The sequence below is a fragment of the Melanostigma gelatinosum genome (genome assembly GCF_949748355.1).
Source record: "Melanostigma gelatinosum genome assembly, chromosome: 6".
In the NCBI taxonomy this organism is placed as follows: Eukaryota; Metazoa; Chordata; class Actinopteri; order Perciformes; family Zoarcidae; genus Melanostigma; species Melanostigma gelatinosum.
The window spans coordinates 20531060-20552885 of record NC_136639.1 but is presented as its reverse complement, the minus strand read 5'-3'; the positions used below and the strand labels follow the sequence as shown (position 1 = coordinate 20552885).

The 21826-nt window shown below is 43.6% G+C and overlaps 3 protein-coding genes across 3 annotated transcripts; 2 read left to right on the top strand and 1 right to left on the bottom strand.

Annotated features, from left to right (window-relative positions):
• The first annotated feature begins 3039 nt into the window (after window positions 1-3039).
• On the top strand, window positions 3040-5589 carry LOC306778674 (tripartite motif-containing protein 16-like). The gene has a single exon (XM_079270291.1). The coding sequence runs from the start codon at window positions 3413-3415 to the stop codon at window positions 5084-5086; it is 1674 nt and encodes a 557-aa protein (XP_079126417.1). The 5' UTR covers window positions 3040-3412; the 3' UTR covers window positions 5087-5589.
• A 1481-nt stretch (window positions 5590-7070) lies between these two features.
• znf131 (zinc finger protein 131) lies at window positions 7071-12224 on the bottom strand. Its single transcript, XM_079270239.1, has 9 exons — window positions 12141-12224; window positions 10815-10971; window positions 10619-10720; window positions 10286-10430; window positions 10008-10116; window positions 9628-9819; window positions 9106-9481; window positions 8842-8972; window positions 7071-8073 (listed from the first exon to the last, which is right to left on the bottom strand). The coding sequence occupies exons 2-9, from the start codon at window positions 10951-10953 to the stop codon at window positions 7567-7569; spliced, it is 1701 nt and encodes a 566-aa protein (XP_079126365.1). The 5' UTR covers window positions 10954-10971; window positions 12141-12224; the 3' UTR covers window positions 7071-7566.
• A 2159-nt stretch (window positions 12225-14383) lies between these two features.
• selenop (selenoprotein P) lies at window positions 14384-17683 on the top strand. Its single transcript, XM_079269930.1, is given in 8 exon segments — window positions 14384-14476; window positions 14916-15136; window positions 15474-15686; window positions 15782-15899; window positions 16011-16328; window positions 16332-16349; window positions 16353-16367; window positions 16371-17683. Coding segments are annotated over 7 exon segments (933 nt in total). The 5' UTR covers window positions 14384-14476; window positions 14916-14933; the 3' UTR covers window positions 16419-17683.
• Window positions 17684-21826: the final 4143 nt, after the last annotated feature.

The following is a 21826-nucleotide window of genomic DNA, read 5'->3' as shown; positions in this document are numbered from 1 at the left end:
CTTTAACATGCAAATAAAGTGTGTATATGCGACATAAACAGTTCCAGCGGCAGGCTGCCTCCTCTCCTTTCATTATAGCCGCAGGCGAGTACTGGAATAATTTGACAAATGACTGTTTTTATCTTGTAAATCGAATCCGTTTGTGTAAATCATTGCTGAGTTTGTGCAGATAAAATCACTCAACTCCTCAATGACAAGCACGCTACCCCACCTGTCAAAACTATCCCCAACGGGGCACTGCATGCGTTATGATGGATGCTGCATTCAGGCAGATAAATCCCCATCAGGGTACAACAGGTGTCTGAGCATCCCGTGCTCCCCCGCTGTGTTAAAACAGTAAAAGGAGGAGAATCAGCGAGTCACGGCTGTTGATATCTTAAATTGCACGCGCGTCACGTGCGTGCGCAACTGCCAGGTGACCCGTTGTGATACTTTTTCAGAAGTGGTGCAATGGATTTAACGACAAACATGCTACATTTAAGTTAAATGCAATTAAAAAATGGACCACGAGATTATGAAATAACTATTTATCGGTCGCATAGAGCTCGAGCACCTTCAGGTCATTTTAAAAGGTACTAGGCCTACTCAGTTGCCATATATTTAGTGTGATGTGTTAGAATTTAAATGCATTTGCGAAAAATATTGCAAACACAAACCTGCTTTCGAGTAAACAAACCCCGCAGTGCTTTCATTAAGTGATTTGTCTGTCGGTGTTCAGTGACAGTCAATAGTTAACACCTCCTCACGGCAGCAGGCCATTCGGCGCAGCTCTCTAATCCTGTCAGCACGGAAAGATGTTACATTCGGGAATGTGTCTTACTTGTGCGGATATCTTCACGAGCCCCGTGGCGACCAGCTTCACCAACCCCGCCGTGACATCACCTCCGTCCGGCAGCCCGGTGACACTGAGCTCCCCGGTTCCGCAGCAGCTGCTCCCCCGGTTCAGTCTGTTGGGAAGGAAAGCCGCTTGTCTGGCAGGTGAAAGGACCAATGGGCGAGGGGCTTGGTAGTCGACCGTGCATCTCTTATCCAATCAGAGGCGAGAGTTACAGCTCGAGCCGCGGGATTACTTTGGTGGTTCAGTACCACGGGAGCTGTCCAGAGCAGGAGGCGGCGTAACCTAAACCTGTGTGTGTCACGCACCGTGGTTCACCTGCCAGGCTACTAGCACAGCAGAGGTTCAAGGTGGGGTCAGGGGACCAGCGGGAGGTCATAACAAGAGGTGTCTCGAGCTCACTATTCTTGTGTGTGACCGTCTTATTTGACATAAAAATGGGTGTCTAAATAGCCTATGTCTCATTAATACATGTATGATTAATCCTGAATAAATGTTTCGGAGAGCAGGGACAGTGTATTTTTTAAGTTTTACAACATTCGTTTTTGGAGAAAAACATCTACTATTACACATTAGCATGTCCTGTTCTACATAAGACATAAAAAGTATTCCCTTTACACAGTAGCAGTTACAATACAGTTGTAATGATTCTGACAATAGATATTCAGCCGGTGTTCACAACAATATTTTCATGTGTGTAAGAGATGCAATTTGAAATATACACCTTGAAAACTGCAAACCTATCCACGTCATGTTTTTTTCTTTTTGTTATGTTTGCTAAATTCTCAGTCGCGATAACTAAATGATTTGCTTATTATACATATTCCAAACAAAAAACTTTAAAAACTCAAAAAATAATTTAGATGAATCATTTATTTTTTGCTTTTTTTGGTATATAGGTCAGACACATATGCAACGCTGATTACCGTAATAAGTATGGTATTTGTTATAAATGTATGTTGGTACATAGAGGGTGATAAGAAGCTGTACGGGGAGGGACTTAGGACCCAGGGGAATGTAGTTGAAGGAAACAGGAAGAGACTGAAGAGATGCCACACAAACACAGCTGTTCACCGCTCGCTGCCCGGTTTTTGTATTCATTAATTAATGCGTTAACGCGATAATAACATGACATATATTACATAACTTGCCCAGCCCTAATATATATGTAGCCTAGTGGGAAAAATGATGTTGCCACTAAAGCCACTAGAGGGTGCTGTACTCCAGAGAAAGCTAGTGGGACGTAAAAAGCGAAGCAGGAAGTGAAATCCTTCTTTTCGAGTGGCTAACCTGTGGAGGGTTTAGTTGTTTTCCCTGGAAGTAAATATGTTCTAAATGTTATTTCTGTACAAAATGATCGAAAGATGTATAATAATATGTGTGTATAGAAGTCAGGAAATTAATTTTTTTACGCTAAATGCGCCGTTGGTGATTTAATTGGTCCAACGTTACAGATGTTATCTGTTCAGGAGAGAACTACAACGCTAATAACGTTTTGCATTTTAAGACCATCCTACATGCATTCTGTTATCTTTCATGTTTAAGAAAATCGAATGTGTGTACTGTACTGAAAATGTTTATTTTCGTTTATGTAGTGCTGTATGGGATTGGTGTGCGTGGCCGCCAAATGTGCATTTGAGCTCGCAGAAAGATAGGATGTCGTGAGTGTATATATATATATATATATATATATATATATATATATATATATATATATATATATATATATATATATATATATATATATGTGTGTGTAGACTGTACAGGTTACTGACCAGGGTTTTGAAGGGAGAATTATTTGTGTCTACAGTGTAACTTTAAATGTACAGGGAAATCTTTGTTAAATCTATCACCAGTTTAACATCCCCCATTTCTTTAATACTTCTCTCTTTTAAGCAGACCAGACCAAGGTTTCTCCCCGTGATGATCATGAACATGCTGCCAACAGCCTCGAGTTGGTTTTGAGGAGCTGCAGCATTAATTCAAGAAAAAGCTGAAACTTATACTGACAACCAAAGTGTGTATTTCTTTTATCACAAATGAGGCTTTCTGGTTGGAGCTGTGCAGAGCTCATAACAAACAACCCCCTCCTCCGCTTTGCTGCTGTCCAATCACATGAAAGCGTGTTAACTCCTCCCTCTTCTTCCTGCAGCGAAACACAGCCAGCTCACACAACAGTCTCTGCCACGAGGAGAGAACGGCTCAGAAAAGGAGTTCACGTGGACCAGGAAACCTTCTCTTGTTGCGTCTGATCTACTGAAGGACCCGGTGACTATTCCCTGTTGACACAGCGATTTGTGAAAGAACTCCCAAGAGTAAATACATGATTTAATTTGTGTTCTAATCTTCACTGCGTGTTAAAAAAGACTGAAACATTTACTGTCCCTTTGAGAGAAAACTCCTCCTCCCTGGAATGCTTGTCGTCTTGTTCCCTCCCCCTCACTGATATGCAAGTGTGAATATGGATGTAACCGACATCTAGTAGGGCAGGACGAGCCCCATTCAGTGAAGAACAGCAAAATAACAGGAGTTAAGCGGGTCTGGAGAAACTCTGTCAAGTCACTGTGACCAGTGGATATGGATCCGAAAAGGATTAAACTGGACAAGGCAATCTGCTCTTGTTGCATCTGTCTGGATCTACTGAAGGAGCCGGTGACTATTCCCTGTGGACACAGTTACTGCATGAACTGTATTAAAACCCACTGGGACAAAGAGGATGGGAAGAAACTCCACAGCTGCCCTCAGTGTCGGCAGAGCTTCACACCGAGGCCTGTCCTGGTGAAAAACACCATGTTAGCAGATTTAGTGGAGGAACTGAAGAAGACTGGACTGCAAGCTGCTCCTGCTGATCACTGCTATGCTGGACCTGAAGATGTGGCCTGTGATGTCTGTACTGGAAGGAAACAGAAAGCCATCAAGTCCTGTCTCGTCTGTCTGGTTTCTTACTGTGAGAATCACCTTCAGCCTCATTTGAAAAACACTGCCTTTGAAAAACACAAGCTGGTGGACCCCTCCAACAAGCTCCAGGAGAACATCTGCTCTCGTCACAATGAGGTGATGAGGATTTTCTGTCGCACCGATCAGCAGTGTATCTGTTATCTCTGCTTAATGGGTGAACATAAAGGCCACGACACGGTCTCCGCTGTAGCAGAAAAAGGTGAGAGGCAGAGAGAGCTGGAGGTGAGTCAACGAAACATCCAGCGGAGAGTCCAGGACAGGGAGAAAGACGTGCAGCTGCTTCAGCGGGAGGTGGAGAAAATCAATCTATCTGCTGATAAATCGGTGGATGACAATGAGAAGATCTTCACCGAGCTGATCCGTGTCATGGAGAAAAAAAGCTCCGATGTGAAGCAGCAGGTCAGAACCCAGCAGAGAATCGAAGTGAGTCGAGTCAAAGAGCTTCAGGAGAAGCTGAAGCAGGAGATCGCTGAGCTGAAGAGGAACAACGCTGAGCTGGAGAAGCTCTCGCACACAGAGGATCACAACCAGTTTCTACACAACTACCCCTCACTGTCACCACTCTGCGAGTCTACAGACTCGTCCAGCATCGAGATTAGTCCTCTGAGCTACTTTGAGGACGTGACGGCGGCCATGTCGGAGGTCAGAGATAAACTACAGGACGTTCTGAGAGAGAAGTGGACAAATGCCTCACTGACGGTGACTATAGTGGATGTTTTACGCTCACAATCGGAGCCCAAGACCAGAGCTGGGTTCTTGAAATATTCACGTGACATCACACTTGATCCAAACACAGTAAACCCGTATCTGTTATTATCTGATGGAAACAGAAAAGTAACAGTTCAGAATCAAAAGCAGTCTTATCCTAGTCACCCAGACAGATTCACTCATTATGGTCAGGTCCTGAGTAGACAGACTCTTACTGGACCGTGTTACTGGGAGGTGGTGTGGAGAGGAAGAGGAGTTAATGTAGCAGTTACATACAAGAATATCACCAGAATAGGGGGGAAGAGTGAATGTGGATTTGGATGGAATGACAAATCTTGGGCCTTAACAATTGACAGAAACGCGTACTCTTTTGTGCACAACAAAGTCGATACTCCCGTCTCAGGTCCTCAGTCCTCCAGAGTAGGAGTGTACCTGGATCACAGCGCAGGTATTCTGTCTTTCTACAGCGTCTCTGACACCATGACTCTCCTCCACAGAGTCCAGACCACATTCACTCAGCCTCTCTATGCCGGACTTTTGCCTTTTATTTCTGCAGCCTCTGCTGAGTTGTGTAAACTCAAATAGCCGGAGGTCCTTTAATTAAGGGTTAAACTCTGCGTTTGAAGTCATTTTGCCTCCATGTTTGTTGCTGACAGCTGATTGTTGTGGCTGTCAGTCAAACATTATGGGCGGTACTTGGACATCTTGTTATTCGTTGTTCTCTAAATGTTTGAGTTTCTTGAGGTGGAGCTCCTTCCTGTGTCTGTTTAGCCATGGAGGCTATCACTGCTCATGATGACGTTTGTTTACCTGAACTGACATTTTCTCTGCATGAACATTTCAACTTCTCTGAGCTCTAAATGTTTGAATATTTGTATTGATGCTTTCATTTAGTTGTTTCTCTTCCGCTGCATGAATCTTAAGAGAGAAAACACCAGGCGAAGATATTGTATTCTCGCTACCACGTAGATTTGTAAATAAATCCATCATTTACATTTTTCAGTTCATTACAATCGTTGAGGACTCGATACGTTGTTCTCTTTAACATAGCTGAGATTCTGTTCATGTAATCATTGATCGAGAGTCATTTAACAGACTTTACTGATGGGATGTGTGAACAAACTGAATGTTTACATGATGAATAAACAAACATGAATAAAGTATTTTCTTCGAGTCTTCATTCCAGGGTCATCATACCAGCTTCAGATCGAGGGCCTGTTGCACACTAAATCTTGCTGCCATGATGCCACACACACATACACCACCACCACCACCACCCTCCCAGCCCAAATTGATTCATATTTGTTACTTTGATTATTTTATTACATTGCAGGTGCAGATCTTGTGTCTGTGACGAGGCACCCTCTGACCTGTGGTTGACGTCTGTTCCCTTTGTGCACCATGATCACTCCTGTGCTGTTTTACTGTTTCGAGGCTCCCCCATGCCCCTTCAAAGACCAGCAGGTGTCGGTCTCTGCGGGAACCTGGGCAAATGTCGTGGGAACACGGACAGTTCTTGTGACAGTGTCGAGGTCCCCCTTGAACTCTGTCACATAAACATGGCCTGTACAGTTTCAAGATTCCCTAAAACCACCATTTCCCTTGATTTGACGCACACTGGTTAGATCTAAAATCCATCTCAATAGATACGGGTCAAATTTGACCCGAAACAGCCTCAGTGTACAAACATGTACAAAAGTAAAACAATTAAAAATATTTTCATCTTTGTGTATTTTCGGTCACTTTAGGAAAAGTCATCAAATTTCAGGCTAAAAGAATGTTTAGTTTATTTTTACTGCTGTCAAATGTGACCCGAACAGTATGTAAGGGTTAAGAAGACGGCATTCCCCTAACGGCAACGGAACCACATTTTTTTTTTTTTGCAGAAAGGAATTGTCCTCGTATTCAAAGTTTCTTAATATTGGAATTATCTCGTGTCCAAATCTGCAAGAATTCGCGAGAGAAAAAACACTCCATGGCATCCCAAGCAATGACATCAAGTGAAGCAGATGCCATAAGCGGTTCTCGAGATATTGCAGTTATAACTATTTATCCAGCAGGCAGGACTATAATATAGAGAATTGCAGTTTGACTGCTTTAGTGTGTACTTACCTGCCTGTTGTGTTTGACATGGGACATTTGAGTATTTGAGATGATTCTAAAATTGTAATCTCTGGGATTCCTCATTAATCAGCACATCTGAAAGAGCCTCTTGGATGAGTGGCAAAACAGCTTCAACTTTACAACTAACTTGTTTAACTTAAAAAAAAAAATCTTTTCCCAATTTAGGAACTTTATTTTTTAAACAAAAAAAGTTTTCTAAAATGCATTCATCTGCATTCGACCAACTTCCTCAAAACTACATACGGTAAGTTTTTGTTATCCACTGGGGGGCAAAGAAAACAAGCTGTAACAACATGGCCACTGAACCAGTCACCTGATGAAGTGCTGCGGAGCAGGTTTAAGAAAAAAGCTGATTGTGAAAGTAAAACTATAATAATCTCAGAGTTTTATTTAGATAATCAACTCAGTAGCTGGATGCAAGACTAGGAGCCCATGCTGGAAACCAACTTTATTGAATTTTTCCTACAAAAACACCCAAATTCAATATGAAAATAAGCTTAAACAAAACTATAGCATTAGCACTGAGGAAATTCAGCTCCATACGTATGCAGCAACAAGAACCTGTCAATCATCATCAAATTGTCTTGGCAAGTGACCCAAACTAAAAGATCAATCGGATGTAAAATAAGGACACAAAGAAACATAAAAATTGATTGATGCAGTGAAGAGTCATCAAAAATGTGATATGACAACAAACGGCTTAAAAATAAATACAGGATCAGTAGCGGGAAATGATACGTCTCCGTAGCTCTGCCCATAAGTTCAGAGAGTGAGAGAAGTTGGAAACTGAGTCATTGGATGTGATGGCAGACAGCAGGACATGTTGAGGTAACATGCTGTATCTCACATGCATTGTTCTTTACGTCAAAATATCTCAGCCACCAGGAAACCGCAGCCGCTCAGGCCTGTAAGAGTGTCCTGCAGGTCCTTTATTCACATTCTCATACAGCCACTGCTTGCTCCGCCTCCTCGGCGCTCACCACTTCGCCCTCCATCTCCACTTCCACCTGAGAGTTCACCACCTGCTGCCCGTCGACTTCAGTCGTGGTCACGTGCACCACCTGGATCTGCACCCCGGCCTGCTTTAGTCTCTCCACGTCCTCCTCGCACATCTCCGCCACCCCTCCGTCCTCCATCACCACGGTCGCCGTCTCCTCCATCTCCATCACGTCGACGTGCTCTACCTGGATGCCGTCGTCCAGCAGTACCGTTTCGGCTCCTTCTATGCTCTGCGTTGCGATGGCGAGGCTGGCGGCGTCAGCGTTGTCGCCGACCAGTTCTTCCACTGTCTTGACCTCAATGGAATGGATGCGTTTGAGGTGGGCCTTTAGGTCTTTTGGGTGGGTGAACCACATGTCACACATGGTGCAGTGGTTGGGCTTTTCGCCCGTGTGGCTCACAAGATGGTCTTTGAATTGGTCCCAGCTGTTGAATACACTGCTGCAGACCTGATGAGGGAGAAAACAGTGGGGTCACATCGGAACTGTGGGTGTCTATTAAAACAAAAAAACATCACATGCCTGGAGCCCACGGTGAGGTCATCACTTATCTGTAGTGTCAGACCAGCAGTCCAAAAACTAAAATCTTCTGTTAACTAATGTAAGACCAAACAAAAGCAACGTATTCTTTCAAGAATTTAGATGAAACCATCAATTATTTGACATTTTTGCTTAAAAAATGTCTCCAACATTTTATCAATTGCTTAAGAAGTTGCCCAAAAATCTACCAATCAGCTCTACTTCATTCCTTTGTTTACTTGTAGACATTAATGGAGAGCTGTGATGGAAACTCAACCTTTTTAATTCAGGAATACATCATTCACCAGTGAAGCATATCTGGCCGACAGTGGATCAAGTCGACTCCCCGAAATCGGCAGATATTCAATATGAAATGACTTGCATTAGGAGGAAACACATCGTTCATTTCTCAAGGTAAACCACCACAATCTAAACCCTCATCAACCCTGGTCTCAGGCGCGAGGATGCCCTAACTAACATAAATGCCCTCAAGTTCTCTATTCGTCCTCTTTTGATAGATAACACCCTGCCGGTCTTCTGTCTACTAATATACAGACTCGTGAGCCCAATGTTGACTTTATTTGTGAGCTCTCTGATCTCCTCTCCAACATCTGCATTCAGTGAAATATATAGCTGTATTTATTTATTTTCTACTGTAGACCGTGCACTGGCAGGGCCTTGCTTCTGGACAAGCTGTACCTGGCATTCGTAGAGTTTCTTGCGTCCTTTCTTGGCTCCGGCCCCATTCTGACAGGCTGCCATATGGCACTTCAGTGTGCTGTTCCGTGCAAATCGCTCGTGGCAATCTGGACACTCGTATGGTTTTTCACCTGTAGATAGACATATAAAGCCAAGCGTGCATTTCAATACGAGATGAGTAACGACAAGTCAACGACGCGTAATTATGATCGTACGAAAAATCGACACTGAACACCACCAGCGCTATTGTGTTTTCATTCTCACCGGTGTGCTTCCGCAAGTGCTCCTTAAAGTGGCCGAAGTGGTCAAAGTGCTTCTTGCAGTATTCACAGACGTGCACTCTCTTCTGGGGTTTCTGGTTCTGCGACAGCTCTTCTGCGTCAAAATGAAACGTGGTGACGTGCTGCTTCAAGGCGCCCTCCCGCGTGTAGGCTTTCCCGCAGTGGTTGCACACGTGGGGTTTTTCCAGCGAGCCCAGGTGTGTTTTCAAGTGCTGTTTGAGGTGGTAGTACAGCTTGAAGCTGCGATCGCACTTGTTGCAGCGGAACATGTTGTCCACTTGGGAAATCTGGACCTCTACGACCTCGACATTCTCCAGCACCTTAGAGGCAGTCACCGTTTCCTCCTGATACACCACCTCCTGTCGAGCGCGAACACAGGCAAGGCAGGGTTAAGCCTCTCACATCTAGAACTCTTACTGTATACACATAGTTTACCAATTAATAAACCAAGAGAGCATGACACTCTCGCTCAAACGAAGCTCTGTGCTAATACAAGTCCGTATACCTCGTCTATTTCTCCCTTCTTCATGACCTGTAGTGTGGGTTCCTCTTGCTGATACTTGCTGGTTATGTCAGCGAGCAGAGCCAGAGCAGAGTCGTCGGACGCCGCCTGAGCATTCTTTGCCGCGTCGACCACCTCCTCCAGTCCGGTCTCCTCCACCTCGATGGCCCCATCCCCTATCACCTCAATCTCCACCTGGAGCACATGGAAAACATTCAGTCGTGACAATTAAATGTGTGCACTTCATACATTAGGTAGTTGTTACAACAAAGGAGGAATGTTAGTGGTAGAAAAAAGTACAGATTTTTTTTAGGCAATCTTAATATCCACTGCTTTGCAAGGAATTATAGCTCTTTGAGTGTGACCACCATGGACGTACTGACCTGCTCCCCTTCCACTGAAGGTAGGGTTTCTGTAATCACATTAGATGTCTCTGCAATCTTCCTCTTTTTACCTTTGCTCTTTGCCGTCAGCGAGGGATTCTCATTTATCCTACAAGAGAGGACAAGCTGTTGGTGAGAGGTAACAATGTTCATACCAAGGAGTGCTGAGACAAATTCCTATTTAGCTCATAAAAAAAGGGTTCACCACTAAATTTGGAAATTACATCATTTATATTCTGACAGTGATCATCTGCAGCGGTAAGTGAATCGACACTCACTTGACGTTGAGCGCTTTGATGGCTTCCTGCATCTGGAGGTATTCAGCCGCCTTCCAGACATCATAGGCCTCTTCTTCTCCGTCTACAACTAGTGTCGCCGTGTACGTGAACTCCATCAGCAGGCTAAAGGCTGTGTTACTCACTCCTGACAGAGAACGACAGAGCAGCAATGGTGAGTGAAAGCTGTTCGACGTTACACAGGAAAACATATCTTTGGAACATTACATTAATGACTAAATTGATCTGGGAATTACCTCTTCTTTCGTGTGGATTTACTTCAACTGAACAACTGTCTGACTACTTTATCAAAACTCAAATTAAAGCACAGAATACCTTCTATCTCCACCAGCGGCTCCTGGGTGAAATCTTGGAAGAACGTATGGAAAAACTGACTGCATGCGGCCAGCACTGCTTTATGGGCTCTGAACTGGTGTCCTGCAAGAGATACCGGAGACACGGACATAAGAAGCATTGTTTAGGAATTTCACTAAGACACCACAAAGATGACCTGCAATAAATGCCTACTTACCATCCACAATCAAGGTAATGTCTGTGAACTGGTCCAGCTGTCGCTGTTCATTAAGTTTGTCCATCATGACTTTGTAATGCGCTGGGTACTCGTCGCCTCGCTCCAGCTCCTGCTCCTGCTCCACCTCAGCCGCCATCATTGACCGTATCGTTTGGTGCTGATAAACAAAAGAGAAAATAAGATGAATTAACTATTTTGGGCAGTCTGTTTATGATTCCATATCTTGACTGCTATTTACATACGGCTGTAGAGATCTACATCACCGGCAGACTCACTTGGATGCAAAAGTTTGGGTGACATCCGTGCCGTGGCAGCAGTGATGTCCGCACAGACCAAATCTGTGACCTCAATGAGTGCAACCTGACACCAGATTTATGTTTGTAACCTCCCCTGAAACACCGCACTACAGTTCAACTGAACTTCAATAGCAATATGACACAATGAGACAACTTCTAACCAACCCGACAGGTCCCTGCAAGTGACTTTGGAATTGCTTTAAGAGTCAGATTTTACACAGTGAGGGAGCCGACACACTGGAAGAAAATGTTTCATCAATGGGAACAACTATGTGACTATTGTCAACAGTTGAAGTATGCAGTCAGTTTAAACCACCATAGCTTTCAATGTGATCATTGTGTCCAAAATAAAGTGTGTGAAGAGAATCAGATATTATTAAAAGACATGTCGAGTGAGTGTGTGCATCACTGAATTTGCAGTTTTAGAGCACAACTGGCAGCCCAAAGAAGACAGACTGTAATTAAAATGTACTGGGTTGAAGGAAGTGAACTTATCTGACATACGAGTTACACTTACCAAAAACGAAATAAAACAAAAAATGAAATAAGTGTAAAATTATTATTTTTAAACACCCCGGTTATTTGTAAAAACGGACCATTGCGTGGCACACGAGGAGACCAGCAAATAATTAAACGAATGGCCCCACACGTTTGTTCGTTGAGCTAACGTGAACACCTTTGCTAGTACATCTCGATGCTAGCTTAACTAGCACAACATACAATCCCGCCCCCGAAAGAAAAACAAAACAAGTCATGTCACATGCCCCAGACATGTATGTAACCAAAGCCGAACTCACCGGGACTAGACATACCAGTGTAATCGTTTCGATACTGGAACATGAAGGAAATAAACATGCTACAACCCGAGAGGGTCGAAGGTACCGGGCCTCCTAGCACGCTCGCCATTTCGCGTTGGACAATCAACATTACGTCATCAAACCGCGCATTAAAATACACTTTTCCCAGATCAATTTCATAATTATAACCGCCGTGGGTCAAAATACACGTCACAAACCATCGGCACTCATACCTCGAGTTTGGTTACACTGCTTCAGAAAGTTGCTTTGCGATAATATTTCCCTCGACGCATGTAGCGCTGTTCTACTTTCGTTGCTCCAAAAAGGGCGGTCGTTCAGAGCTCCGGCCTCGGTTTCCCAGAAACCCTTGCGAAGTCAAGGACGCTGAGGAGCGTTGCTTAGTGACAGCAGTGAGTGACGACTGTTTACATCTGATGTTCTGTTCTTCTGATCAATGAAAAACCAAATTTATAACAACCAAAACGGATAATAGCGTTTTCAAATTTAATTTACATCACGTTAGAATCTTTATTTAATAGTAGTAAGACTGCCAACGTAGCCTACCTATTAAAATAGCCATATATAATAAACAACAACCATACCATAATGTGCCATTGATAATTCAGAAAGTTATATCAATTTCAAGTAATGTGTAATGCATAGGCTTACGTTCGACCACAGTGTGTGTATGTCTGTCACTGTTAAGCAGTGGTACTAAAGGGACACAAACAGACGATTAAAACACAAGATACAAGACAAAGCCCTGCATTCAAACATAACTAAAGACGAGGCATCTTCCCATAGCAAAATATAGTACTTAAAGTAAGTTTTCATTCTGTTCTCATTCGGCAGCAGCATGCTATAGATCACGTCAGATGTCATAACACTGCAGCTTTTGCAAGCCATTCACTCAAATACATACAGATATACAAACAAAGCATTCATCTCAGCATTCATCACTCATCTTTACACAAGGATGAAGTCTGTAGAGATAAGATAAGGCCTAACTAATCTGAACAAATGATTATACATAGTATCTAAATATATACAGAAAAAGTATTTACTGTATACAAATAAATTATACTGTCATAAAAATGTTAAAAAACAGGGAGGGGAAAAGTAGCTTACTCGGGATGTTGCAATGAATGACTGAAAATAAGGACCGTATATGTCACAGTGGCAGACACTGTAAATGAGTAACACGGTGTCACAGAAAGCTAGTCCTGGCATGTCAAAATGTCTCTGCTACAGCGTGTGGCTCTGTGTTCCTGGCAGAACTCCTAAAAATCAGCACACGCAGCAGGAATTAAACTGCACCACTTGTCTTCTCTCAAATATTTAACTGCGAGAACCGTAACTGAATCATGTAGACTCCTAACACATCTTTAAAATCACCATGGAGAAAAACAGACACTTCTCTAACACAGTTACAACAACAAGCTGCAAATATAGAACTTAGTTACTTTTATTGTGTCCTTTGCGTGCACTGCTCACCATAGTTTCAGATATAATCACACACATTTTATTCTTTGCTTGACTATGTCACAAACATTTGATGGCCTAGTTATTCTCATAACAGTCCTCACACCGCTTCAAATAGTTTGGCCTATATTTGCTCTGCAGACAGACAATCTCAGCTGCTTGGTTAGACTTTGACGCTTTGTTACGCAATAATTGCCCCCTCACCTAAATCAGGGACACAAGTGTCTAAGAATCAAAATGTGTCCCCAGAATAAATAGTAACATGCCTGAAGCTGTAAATTAGCTTCAGAATCTGAAGCCGGATTGTAAAGGATGCTGTTTGTTTCTTCGTCCCCTCTAAAGTTCTCCAATATAAAGTTCATAATCTCACTTTACCCGATTTCTAACTAATTGTACTTTTCTTTTTTCTGTTGGGCCTGCCTTTATATATAATTTGCCTACTTGATCTCCCATATACAAAACTCTGTTCATATTTTCCTACTTTAACGGTCTTTGTGTATTAAACTGCAGGATACTTTATCCTTCGATAATGTCACTTGTGCATATTTTCTTGCTGTGTTTGTGTGAACTCTGCAAAAACATGCTGGAGTCGGACCAGAGTCCCTCCCTTTGTCCCTTTTCACTTCCCCTCTCTGTGCTGCAAGTGAAAAACAGAATTGCACAATGTTTTTCCATGTTCTTGGGGACTCATAATACACCTCTATCATACACACAATGTAAAAACATTCAACTTGATTTGAAAGGCAAAGGCATGCACTATCTCCGGGGCTGAAATATATCTTGACCGGCCGCAATGAAGAGGCAACTGTTTTCTCCTTCTCCTGAAGGAATTTGTCAAAATGCCAGTTGAGTTTGAATCCTGTCAACAAGGGGAATTCATGCAATCATCATAAGACTTCCCTTTTTTACTTGAGAAAAGTGTGGGCCTCAGCATACAGCTGGGGCTGAACTTTGTCCTACCTCCAGATAGAAAAACAACAGGCAGAGTATAAAAGGGGGGAGCGGTGAGGAGGAGACTTGTTTTTTGTTCTAGGAGCTGCAGTGACGCAGAGCAGAGCAGAGAGAGGGAAACTTTTTAACCAAAAGGGTAAGTGACAGAATTATTTGCAGTTCATCGAGTTGCCTAAAATGCAGTAAAACCCCAGAAAGCGACATGTATTTCTGCCTGTCTTGCATGCGGTAACACACTGCGGAACATTTTTACTTTGTGCTTTCAGCACTCAAGCAGGCTGGCTGTTCAACTCTGTGCTGTTTCTTTGTGTTAACTGTGTATGCACAAGCTGACATTTGTACAGAAACAACATGATTTGGGAAGCTAAAATAAACTGCTTTGGTCACTCTACTAGTTGCACAGTCTTCTATAGCTATATATCAGTTTTAGAAGGATTTGTGGACTGTTCAAATTGTAACCCTTCTCTGACCTTTTGTATGATTCTATCACTTCTGCCTGAGGTTGACCAATCTCTGATGTTGTCCCCTCCCTTTTTCTCCACTCTCACCCCTTCCCTAACTTTTCCCTCCCCCAGTGAGGAGGCACCACGAGAATGTGGGCGCGCCTCAGCCTGCTCGTCACTCTCTGCCTGCTCCACGGGGGCGGCGCGGAGAGTGTCGGGGGCGGGCCTCGATGTCAGCTGCCTCCGTCCTGGAGGATAGGAGAGGTGGAGCCGATGAAGGGCACGATGGGCCAGGTGACGGTGGTGGCCCTTTTACAGGCCAGCTGATTGTTCTGCTTGGTGCAGGCTTCCAGGTGTGTGCCAGCGTCCGCCCCACCTCAACTGTTATTAATGCACTTCTGTCTTTCAAGATCAAACATGGCATCACCACATAGGAGCCCCAAAAATCGGCTGCAAAGCATGACATTCATTTCATGGCCCGTTCTGCAAGGTTTGCCAAAGTTGGCAGCGAGGTGCAGCAGGCTCAAACATGTCCTTCTTATGCAACAAAGTTCCCCGTTGAAGAAGCTCATGCTTGTTTGTGAAGCAAACTAACCAGGGAAGCTTTATCAGCAGCTTTGTCGTTGGGCAACTGTGTTTTTTTAAATGATTTGTCCCCCCCCCCCCCCCCCCCACCCATCATCTGAGCAGAATGGACGGCCTGCGCCAAAAGGTGGAGGGTGAGGGTCTGAAGGACGTGGCCTACATGGTCGTTAACCAGCAGGGGGAGCCAGCACTGCGCCTGCACACCATGCTGGCACAGAGACTGTCGGTGAACATCACCCTCTACAAACAGGACGAGCAGCAGCCTGATGTCTGGCAGGCACTGAGCGGAGGGAAGGATGACTTTCTCGTTTATGACAGGTTTGTTGCCCGCGGCGGTTCGAAATCCAGAGCAACTGCTTTCATTTTTCCCCCTCCAAGTTCCTCACCATGTTTTTCTATCCCTTTGCCAACAGGTGTGGCCGTCTCACCCACCACATCTCCCTTCCCTACTCCATCATCGGGCAAGGCTCTGTGGAGGGCGCGATCAAAGATGCCTACTGCAAACGCACATGTGGGGACTGCGCGCACGAGGTACAAACCACACATGACTGCAAGAATATACATTCATTTCAACGAGCATCAGTCCTCAGATAATATGTTTATTCAAAAATAAGCTCAAACACTTTATCCCCCCCCCCACAGAGCACTGAGACACCAGAGGAGTGCGCAGAGAAAGCGGTCACACAGCCTGATGCAGACGCTCCCCCAGCTGTAGAGGAAGACACTGGGCGTGGTCACCATCACCATGGTCGTGGTCGTGGCCACCATGGGGATAATCACGGTGTTCAACCCCAGGGCCATGATCGCCACCGTGGTCATGGAAACCACGATGGCGCTGGCCAGCAAGGTGTAAGACACCAGGGGCACGGGCGAGATGCCGGGCTATCACAAGGGCAACATCACTTCGATTTAGGCCAGATGCAGATATCACAGGAGGCCCCCGGGGCCCCTGTGATGCCCTGAGTGCAAGAGAAGGCCAGCTGAAAGTCAAAGTACAGCTGACAGTGGGCAGCAGGCTCCGACAACGAAGCCTCTCCCAAGGCCAGCTGATTCTGACACTGACGCAGGCTGTTTGGCGACGTGGGGAGCGAGCAGCCGCTCGGCCTGTGACACTGTGACGAGGCGCTGCCCGCCTCCTGACAGTGACACGGACTGACGGGCGACGCGACCAATAGTGTCAGGGAGACCTGACAGTGACGCTCGCCCCCCGCTGACTGACGGCAGCCTCAGCCAGCTCAATGAGCCTGACCCGCCGGTGCGAGCTGAGGATGAGAGCAGCTGTAGGCTGACTCTGATTTCAGCCTCTTATTAATACCACCCAGAAACACCGGGGCCAAGCGCTCTTTTATGCCAACTAGTATTACCCCTGGGGGAGGGCAGGGCGACCCCTGACAGCACGCACGTGGGATAGATGAACACGAGTCCAACATCACATTGATAAAGATTAAATAATGCCAACGATTTGGCAGCTCGTTAACTCATTAGGCGACAGGCACGCAAATAATTAGATCGTGTCTTAAATAACGTATGCCGCGTTTCACCTGTTCTCCACGTGTGTGTGTGTCAGCAGGTCGCCCTCATCCTTTCTCAGGCGTGCACGTGGTTGTCGTGTTCACGAATGGGCCCCCTCCATTTAGCTCTCTCCGTCCTTTATGAAGCCAGGCGCGGAAACTACACTCTAGTGGCGTCTGTATGAAGTCAGGCAGGAGAGAGAGGAGAGGGTGGTTCAGGAACACCATAAACACGTTAAACATTGCGAAGGGAAGTACAGGAGATTATTTGAGGAAACAGAAGAAGGAGAACAAATACGTATTGAATCTGCAAAAACAAAACCAAATGACATCAGATTGACCTTAAAGAAGGTTGCAGTCAATGCCACATTTTTTTGTTGGGGAAAGCCTGAAAAGCACTGGTCCGTTACTGGAATCGCAGTCCTTACAACATTTAAAAGCAAGCCTTTAAAAGTTTATACCGCTGATGTGTTTGTCTGTATGCTTATTATTCGTGTCGTTCTTAGAGCCTGCAAGCTTAAACATATATCAGGCGTTTCTTTACCCACAAACATGCACATTTTGAATGCTGAGTGCTTAGCATTCCTTTGCAAGGGGAAAAAAAAAATACAAGACTCTATTGTTTGGAAAAGGGCAGAGGGAAAATGAGAGTGAAGCGATGTTGGAATACACTCTGTACTCAATGATGGTTTCAGCGGGAAGATTAAAAGTCACCCTGAAAACCTGATGCTTGCACAGAGGACTGTATTGTGAGAAGGCTGTCAAACATGGAAACTGAGTGTTGAATAAAGACGGTTGAGTTACTTTTTGAGTTTGTGAGTTCTTGTTAAGGCAGGCAAACACATTCGTGCACTCGTCAATTTTAAGATTTGGGATTATTTTGCCTCATTTTCCTTCAGACGAGTGGAAAGAAAACAACCAAAATAAGCATTAAGGTGGTTATTTTACTACTCCGTCTATTTTGTGTCAGTGGAATGATACTAGGTTCAAAAGATAGCATTAGATATTGATTAACAGAACATTGTATTGAGCTATGTTGAAAATGTTTTTTATAGGCTTATTTGGGGATTGATAAAAAGTGACATCCAAAATTCCCTCTGTAAAAACCTTTGAATATCTCAACAAAATGAAACAATCATTTTGAAACTGTCATCATGTGTCCAGAAATGTATACAAATTAGCACATATTAAATGAGATAATGCATCATTTGCAGAGTCAAAAATAACATTTCTGAAAACGTGTAATAAAAACAATAATCATCTTGATTGTAAATAATCAACTTGGGAAGTTTTAAGATGATATCTAATGTTACCCAATCCACCTGGGTTTCTCCTCTTAAAGCTAAAACACACAAACTGACTGTGAATGTCTTTATTTAAGCATACTGACTTTCAAATTTGCTGTGTGAGAAGAATTGTTGGGTCTGGGGGGGGGGGGGGGGGACTCTTGGCAATATCGGTCTACTATCCTGCACGTGCCTGAGGAGCTGGACGCATGTGACTTGAACAAAGAGGGATCATATTACCCACAACACTTCATACGCTTCACAAGCTCCACAAGAGTCTCCAGCATGCTGTTTAAGACCAGTCGACAGATCTTAAGTCTTTACGTCACCAATGCGGTTTGGTAGATAAAACAGTTTTCACTAAAAATATATATTAGATAGTTATAGAATTGGTTCCCTTCAACTTTTCCTCCAGATTTCAGCAGATGGCGATGAAGACCCACACTATAAACCACCCACCACACTCTCAACAGTTTACTGATGGAGCTCGTCCTCTTACCCTCACCACTCTCTTGAATTACTCTTGCATTTTTAAGGATCATGCACATTAGCCGTCTTTGTCTTGTTTCCTTCTTTGCAAATGAAAAAACATGTGCAATCTCAATTCCAGTAGTTGAAACTATGCTGTTTTTCTTACGTATGGCACGTGTCTATAGGCGATGAAAGGCAGCTCTCATCATTTCAGGAAATACTTTCACTTTAGTTCAACTAATCTAACAGTCCTGTTTGGTCAGCTGTGGTTTTACATATTGTGGTTCCTCATTTATCTGGTTTGTGACATATATCCATTCACACATTGTAGATTGATGATACACTTAGTATATCTCTTTTCTTGTATTGATAATACTGTCAACAGACTGTAGTAAACAGTTTTTAATCCATCTAAAGGAAGATATTTCATTTGTTAATGTGGTACAGAGTGATTGTGATTGTATACGTGCAAGTGTTATTGAATATGCCATCATCAAGAGACAACTTTTGCAAATTTTTATGGAGTAAATCTTATATAATTACATCAACTTACAGGTGAAAATCTGCAAAACTGTCTTCAAGACTACAGGGTGCAACACCCTCTCCTCGGTGTAATGAATCTGAATTGCCTGTCTGACTGTGCGTCTGAAAAGGTCAACAGGCAACCGGAGGAAATAAATGAGGCCTTGGTGGACTGCCTCTGTGGGCGTAATTGGGCTGAAGATCCAATACAGGGGAACAGTGACTTATGGGTAATTACCTGCAATGTCCTGAGACGAAGAGCTGTGAGTGGCTGCCTCTCTGATTCAATCAGCCCCACACAGAGTAATACACAGCCTCTGACTTAATTGTCCGATATGCTTTCCCCCCGATGCACGGCGGCTTCTGCAGCCGCTTCCTCTCCACTTACTCCGCCAGCGAGGAGGGAGAATCGCACACACTTGTGAACTCGTTCACACACACAAAGTGCCCTTGTGTTGCTCACAAACAAGTACGCGCAGTCCACCCTGCAAGCGTCACAGATGCCCACAATTCTTTCAGACACACACCGCTCTATTTGCATTGGAGCTCTCAGACTGCAGAGGGCTGTACATCTTCTTGATCAACATCCTTTTATTTTCTGTCATGGAGTGCTGATCTGAGGTCACTTTAACTTTGATGTATGCTGCTCGTGTACTTTCACAGACACAGTTGGCAGTGAGTTAAGGAGGTCTTTTGTTCCACGAGTTACATTTCAAATTAATTCCACGACAGAATCATGTTCTAAATCACTATAAGTAGCATGATCTGGATAACCCAGTGAGATCTCATTGGTCTCATTTGCTTCTGCAACACGAACACTAGATTATTGGTTTTGTCAAATACCGGGTCCAAGTTTACGCTCATCCTTCTGCCATATCTAACATACGGTACAAGGACGACCGACTGGGGAACCCAAGAATAAAGGAACTATTGGAATATAGGAATTAATGTAAGCAGAAAGCAACAGGTGATTATTTTAGAATGGTTAGTTTATTTCTGTAACAGGCATTTTAAACTGGATCATTTTATAAGCATGCAAGTTTTTAACTTCCAACTACTTGTCTTGGTGTTGAATTGCACGGCCAACTTGATGATGTGCTTTGCTGTTTGTTTTAAGTGCGTTTTTAAAAACATACACATTTTTTAGCCATTTTGTTTTAAGTGTAATATTCGTGCTTTTATGTGCTTGTGTGAATCTTTCATGCTGCCGTTGGAAAAGAGATTTTAAATCACAATAGAACCATCCTGGCCCAATCGGAAATAATAAATGAAAAAAAAACACAATATTTGCACATTGTCTAAAATGAAAATCTGTGTCAGTCTCCTTCAAAACGACTGACAGAGTGCCCGAACCCCCCTAATAGAGAGTGATACTGTAAACTAGGACCCAGGCAAACATGAATTCAATAAATAGTTCCATCTATCCAAAACTGCATCGACAGGATTGGGTGCTTTAGACTGGGATCTCCCAGGACCCCAATTTATGAGTACATTTTTTGTTATTTTTAAAAAAGTGAATTAAATTAAAACAGAAAACAATGATGCAAAGTCATGAAAGTATGTACCGATTAAGCACTTGTGCGATAAGCACGATGAACAATTCAAAACACACCAGTTCAAATGTTTGCTTTCATTTATTTTGAGTACAACTGATGACAAATAAAATACCATGCGCAAGAGGATTAAGATGCTGGATATACATTTATTGTGTAACTTGTTGAAAGCTCACACATACAACACCAGAGAGGCTCAACGGGGTAACAATAGGGAATATAAATCATCGAAGATCAACACAGTTCTCGGCCTCCAGCTTAACCGCAGACCAACAGACAAGGGCAGTGACTCCAAGTTCAACGGGGTCTGAAAATATGGGGCAATTACTGAAGCGAGCGGATAAATGATGGTGTTGAGGTTTCCCACAGCGCAATGCAGCCGTTTCCAAACTGTGACAAGGAGCATAGTTCCAGTTTTACGAGCCTGGATGACGGTGCACACATTACTCACGCTGCCCCACTCGCTGTGGTCGGATGAGGTGGTGGGGTGATGCGAGGGCTCCAAGCAGACCAATAAATAACACATGGGTAGGAACACAGAGAGGAGCCACTGAACATTGTCATAAAAATGCCAGCCCGCTGCACTCAAAGTCAAGAATTAAACTACTTCACCAACAACCTGAAAAATGTCTGGCCGAACGCTGCATAATAAAGAGTTACAACCGGCACCAATTCCAGCACTCAAGATTACTTCCAGGCGCTCTCAGAGTGACAAAATCAAACCTTGAACTGAAGCAAAAAACAAAAAAAGAAGAAGTTTGGAGGCCAAAATAAAACACTGTAGCCCCTTCAAATGCACTTTGATATTAATGAAATGCTGAAATCTCAAAAGTCGGCAAGGGTGTAACTTCACCATGTAACTATTCCACTCTGCCTATATTTTGATATGACTTCATAAAATACTGTATCTATCTGCTCTATGTATCCATAAATGGTAACACACATGAAATACTCCATTACAGTACATCATTCAATCAATCTGGTAGTGTAACGTATGTCCCGTTAACTCTGTCGGACACAAAGCTTATCTAAGGGTCCTCTGTCTGATTATTGTGCTGACTAAACAACAACAAGATAATGCAGTTTTAAAACAACAGGTCATAGACTTGATTCAG